Here is a 6021-nt window from a genome sequence, read left to right as displayed (position 1 = left end):
ATGGATGGATGGATGGATGGATGGATGGATGGATGGATGGATGGATGGATGGATGGATGGATGAACACTTCAGCATTTCAAAGTATGGGTCTAGCAGTGCACAGTTCTTGATACATTAGAATGTTAAACTATCTCTATCAACCAAACGATCAATCTGTGATCGTCTTGCGCATTCCTTTTCTTTTTCCCTGATTTACAGACGACCAGATATTCATAAAATATTCCTGGCAGGGAATGCCACTTAACTGCCTGTGATACATGTCATGTTATAAAATATGGCATTTCCAATTGCATTAACATCAGATTTCGCATGTTGATATCTCCCCTCCCTCACCGATTTTACCCATTGGGTATTTATTTCCCACTTTATGCCCTCCATTTCATTAGCGATAGAATAGGGTCACTTTGCTCGTGTAAAAGAAGCGATTTAAAGCAGGTAAATCTTGGCAACCTTTAAAAATAAAACCACCATCCATCCATCAATTCCAATTCTCGCACCTACTGTTCAGCGATGTCAATAACAGGGAGTAATCGGCAGCATATTTTACCTTTTGTGCCCAAATACCTCTATTACACCGTCGAAAAAGCACCACCACTACCCGTCAGCCATTAATGCAAAGACCACTTACCATTTTTCCATGAATTCCATGCCTTGTAAGACGCGCGACCCTCGGTCGTCTGAGTCAGCGTAATTTTACCGATAAATTGACTGTTTTTCGACGACGTTTTTACGACCTTTCGTCTTCCCCTTCCCCTGCCTTGCTTTGGCATTTTGTCTGGCGTCAAATACCTTCCTAATGGACAACTGCAAATTTTTGACATGGTACTGACAGCTTTCTGGTTTGCCCTACATCTCCTTTTTTCACCTATAATGTTATTCGACTTCACTTGCACACACACCTGTGAGTATGAGTTCTGCCTAAGTCATGATAATTGCGAAGGGTGGGAGAGGCCCCTGCAATCGTCCAAAAATAACCAATCGTCAGTTGTGACTTACCAGTGGCATACAACAGAGGGCTCATTAACACCTTTATAACTTGTCAATCAATCACACACAAAATCTACCACCATCCCTCATAAAATCGTGTTTATTGTTTCAGGGAAAGAAGTGCGATTTCATGATGCTTATTGCAATAACTTTAAAACCAGCCAAGCAAAATATGCTGAGTGAAATAAAATATCTTTTTAAATAGAAAGTAAGAAGACAAACTTTATTTGTAATGATGCATAAATCAGGTTTTTGTAAGATCCCTTTTCATAGGGTTATTCAAAAATTTAAAGTTGACTGTGACTTTGTTTTAATGCATCCCATGTCCTGAATGAAGGTCACATGGACAATTGACTTGTACTCAACACCGCATTTGAACTTTGTACATCACGAAGTTATTTTAAAAGGAAGTGAACTCATTTCTCAAAGAAATCCAAACATGATTGGCGCCATGAGTTAGAAGGCGCCCACTTGGGTTAGGTGTATGAAAATGTGACGCTCCCAGCACACACCGAGAAAATTCGATTTTGGTGGGTGTGTGAGTGGACGGATGATTGGACCAATGCATTGATTAAATTACACCATTGGTGGAAGGCGAATTCGAGGTCATATGTCTGTTTGTTTGGGGCCAATTATCGATAGGTAAAAGAAAGGTGATTCACACGTCTTCATGAAGACGTTTTCACAGGTGGAAATCTGCCAACTTTTGTGGCTGACTGATTAGTAGATTTCGCTTTCGCCTGCATTCATTTTCGCCCTCCTTGCTTCCCTCTCTTTCTCCCCTCATCCCTCCTGCGCGCTCACTCACGTCCTGACAACTGGTCTGACATGAGGCATTTATGGCAAGTTATTCTCCCCGGGATTGGTAAATAAAACGACTTTTTTGTGCTGTGAAGAGATAAATGCTAGCCTGGCATTAACTACACCTACCTATTGAAGATTCCAGGCTTTTAATCTCCTTGATTATAGGACCCCACCTTCAAGTTATTTTTAGCAGAAGGAGATCTGTTATACAAATCAAAAGCTAAAGCAGCAAATGGATTTGTTTACCATTTAGAAAAGGGATATGTTTCCCTTTTGCTGCGACCGTACTCGTGTTGTGATTGGATGAAATAACGCGCAAGTGCGAAGACGCACGATTGGTGGGGTGATAGAGCTGTCAAAGCGTTATTCACATGATCTTGATCCCAGATTCTTTTTCCTTCAAACAATAAAATTGTTTTTAGTCAATTTTGGTGAAAATAGCACCTTTTGTTTGATTACACAGGTTCTACATTGGTTTTTACCAAGCAAAGCTCCTACGTACTTGGGGACTTTCCCAAGTGTGGTTATAGGACGGCATAGCAAAGCGGTTTTTTTCAAGTAGTTTTTTCATCGTCCAGGCGGAATGTGTAATTCTTGAGACTAAATAAATGGTGCGTCACCAATCTCTCTCCTTACTCCCTTCCATTATCGCCTTCGGGAGGTGCGTTTAAAATAGAGGGTAGTTAGGACGTGAAAGCCTAAAAATAACAATTTTTCACAACACCAAAAAGGTCCATTTTGAATTTAGGGGTGATTACTAAATTTGTTGATCCATCAGTGAATTCGACAACCCCATGGCAGATGTCCAACTACCGCCAATAAACAACTGCACAAGCATTTTTTACCACTAGCCCAATCTCAAGAGATCAACGCAACTCACAGCCTTCCTGGTCTAACCACAAATCCCACTTGTGGAGGTAAAGTTGGAGATAGAGATTCAGAGAGGGATGATGTTACAAGATGTGTGCAGAGAGAACAACAAAATTGCTACTTTATGCCACCACCACCGCAGTGTGAGTGAGTGAGCGAGTGAGCGAGCCAGCGAAAGTAGACGGAAAAGGAGGACACACAGGAACACACACGTTTGCCCTCGCACACGAAGAATAAATAAAACGACACTTGGCGAAAAAGAGGTCAGAAGGTGCGGGTGGTCGGCAGGTGAAAAGACGACGTAGTTGCCGCCTCCGTCGTCGTCATTTTGCTTTCTCAAATCTCTCAATCACCATTGTCAGCTACGAGTTAAACATCGTCTAAGATAAATCTTTACAGAAAGCTCACTTACTTGTCGAAACGCGAATGAAATGGGACGACGGAATTCCCGGGACGGATGAATCAATCACTTGGTTTCAATGGCAAAATTAAGTGGTATCGACTCCTTCCACCATTGAAGTCAATTAAGGTGACAAAGTGCTTTATGGGTGCTTCCGTGCACTCGAATACAGACGCTGGAGATAAATCAGTTTTTGAGTCTCTGTGTTCTCGTTTTTCCGACCTCCGAATGTCCAATAGGAAAATGTATGAAACACAGGGGGGAGAGAGAATAGGAGTGAGGCAATATCTTCTACAGAAGTTCCTTATGTCAGCATTCAAACAAAAGCACAAAAGAAAGGCGTGCACAGTAGGCAGTTTAGTAAAATATCAAGAAAGTGGTGGCGTCGGTTAGAGTGAAGTCAGATGTATCATAAATTTGGAAAGATAAGGTATGCGTGGAATGTTGAGAGGTAGTAAATCAGAAGGAGATCGGTGAAGAACAGTAAATGAAATTTCTCACTTGTGCACAACACTTTTGACACTTTTTGAGGATTGTAAGTCCAACATTGGTTCAATGATTGTTTCCCCGTTTTTTTCTCTCTCCTTCGACTTTGTCCTTTTTATCTATGAACATGATATGATCCCGTGAAAACAATCTGCGCATTAGTTGAGGCGAATACTGCTTGATCAAAAAGGGAAAGATTCCATTTCAGACTTGGCAGCAATATGAAAAGATTTGAAACGCGTCTACAAAAATGTCCAATAGAGAGACCAAAAGGACATTAGTGGAGAAAACGAGGTGTCCCACAGTTTTCAGTACTTTTATAACCTTATCTAGATCTTTGTAATCGTCCGTGACTCAACCTCCACGAAAGCAGTCTGAGACCCTCCTCATGATCCCATTGGTATCAAGACCCCACGCTTATAGCGCTCTTTAAAGGTAATTCGGGAGCTACTTCGATGGCAGCTCAAGATGTCATACCGGATATATTTACTGTCGTAAAGAATGCTACCACTCGAGATGCTCTACAGGGAGAGGTTGTTTTCAATATATAACAATTGTAAAAGCCTCAAAGAAAAAGCAAAAGAGGCGAAACTTTCAGCCGGATCGACCGAGCTCTTGTCTCTCGTATGGATAAGGCACGGAACCTCTATTTTCCTCGCCCTCAAAGTCAAAAATTTACCATTTGGGTGATTCGATAACCCGCCACTTTGAAAGGACAATCGGACATTCCATATTTTACGACCTTGTAAGCCTGTGGTGATTGGTGAGCCACATACTACTAATAAATCATAAGCGACACCAATTTACATTTCTGAAGAGAAAGAAAACGCCTTGTGTACGTATGTTTGTAGGTGTGTGAGGATGTCCATAAAGCCGTCTAATATTATGGAGAGTGGACCGCGGCTTTTGAAGTCGACCGCCAATTAATTACCACCAGGTGCTACAGCTTCCGCTACCCAAATGCCAACCGACGGTTGGTGCGTGTGCGTGTGTGCGTGTCTCCATGTGCATGTCTGTATTTTGCGGTGGCGACTTCAAGGCCTCTATGGTATGTCGCAGGAAAATGCCTCCCCTCCTTAGAAGTGGGCAGATCCGTCTTTATCCACACCATACATTTTGAACCCTGGTAAATGCGTGCCTTATTTTCTGCATGCACTGCCGACGTAATAACTTGGAATTTTTGTAGAGTGAAGAGCTCCTTCCCCATTAGGGGAAGTAATGCTGAGCCGTTTACATAGCTACTTTTGGGAGTGGGAATGAATAAATAAAATGTGTGATTCAATACAGATTAACAGAGGTCTAATTAACTTGATGAACAAAATGCTCAGGCACAATGTGAGTTTATAGGCAGTCCTACCCTGTTTGACAATCGGAGCACCTCGGTGGAGGTAGTCCCATTGAATATGAAGGCAGGGTATAATTTCTTTGGTCGGTAAATGGACATGTTAAAAATGGGTTGGGTAAAATGCGGTTAAGGCTTGTATCAGTTTTATTGCTCCCAAGTGTATATTATGTCAGTATAATAAAGGTACACCTCATTGGGGAGAAGACAAAAACGAGGGCGCCTTTTGAATCAAACGACTGCATAATTTACCCCTCCCAAAGGTGAAGGTGCCCACGCGGTCAACCAAGGGGCACAAACAAGTCACTCTAAAATGTCGTTCTACTCGCTCATCTCAGTCAGTCAGTCACTGCATTCCCTACCTCCATGTCTGACATTCTCAAAATTGCCTGTGTACGCCTGACTGCTGCCTCAGAGGTCACACATCACACTCTTCGTATCTGACACCTTCTCCTCCAGTGAATGGCAGTGGCAATGGGCTGCCTGGAGGCACACACAAAGTCTCTCCATCCCCATTTTCCCCAACTTGAAGGTAGGAGGTGAAGGTGAAAAGGCTTGAGGAATCTAGATGGCCTTGCGCCTGTATGCACCAAGTTTATCAATTGTATTAGCCTCGTGCGCACAAGGGAGAAAAAGGCAACCCAACTGCTGATTCTCTTTGTCTAACCGCAATGGTAAAAACCATGTGATGTGAAATATTATGGAAGGAGGCTGTTTGTGATTGGCGAAATGCACAAAACACACACAAACTGACAAGCCGGCCGGGTTGTCCGGTTGTGTGCACATCCAGGTGGTCAGGATAGATGCCACCTATCCTCCTCAGCTTCCTCTAGCAAAAAATTCATTGACAATTGATTGTGGAATACTTTTTTGTCTATTTAGTTTTAGGTTGTGAGTCTCCCAAGTCAAGCAATATGCTTGCCATTGAGAACCGGTTGAAAACGCCAAATCGGCGTCACCTCTGACAAGTATTTCTTCCAACAAATGCCATTTCCTATTCTGCAGTGTCAATTTCTCCATTTCTGAAAGGGAAGCCTGGCAAAGCATTCTCTTTCAATTGATACTACTGCTAACATACTATATAAAAGTGATAAAGCTTTGCTCGTCCAAAATATTCCCTTTTTAGGCTCT

The 6021-nt window shown here is 42.4% G+C and overlaps 1 protein-coding gene across 1 annotated transcript; it reads left to right on the top strand. All coding sequences in view use genetic code 11, as the record gives it.

Annotated features, from left to right (window-relative positions):
* Positions 1-2786: 2786 nt before the first annotated feature.
* EGR_09451 (hypothetical protein) lies at positions 2787-5334 on the top strand (the record flags this gene model as incomplete). The annotated part of the gene is made up of 2 exons (XM_024498700.1): positions 2787-2809; positions 5229-5334. The coding sequence occupies 2 exons, from the start codon at positions 2787-2789 to the stop codon at positions 5332-5334; spliced, it is 129 nt and encodes a 42-aa protein (XP_024346887.1).
* Between the last annotated feature and the right edge of the window lie 687 nt (positions 5335-6021).

The sequence above is a fragment of the Echinococcus granulosus genome, assembly GCF_000524195.1.
Source record: "Echinococcus granulosus chromosome Unknown EG_S00148, whole genome shotgun sequence".
Lineage (NCBI taxonomy): Eukaryota > Metazoa > Platyhelminthes > Cestoda > Cyclophyllidea > Taeniidae > Echinococcus > Echinococcus granulosus.
The sequence above is the reverse complement of the archived record's forward strand: the minus strand, read 5'-3'. Positions and strand labels throughout refer to the sequence as shown.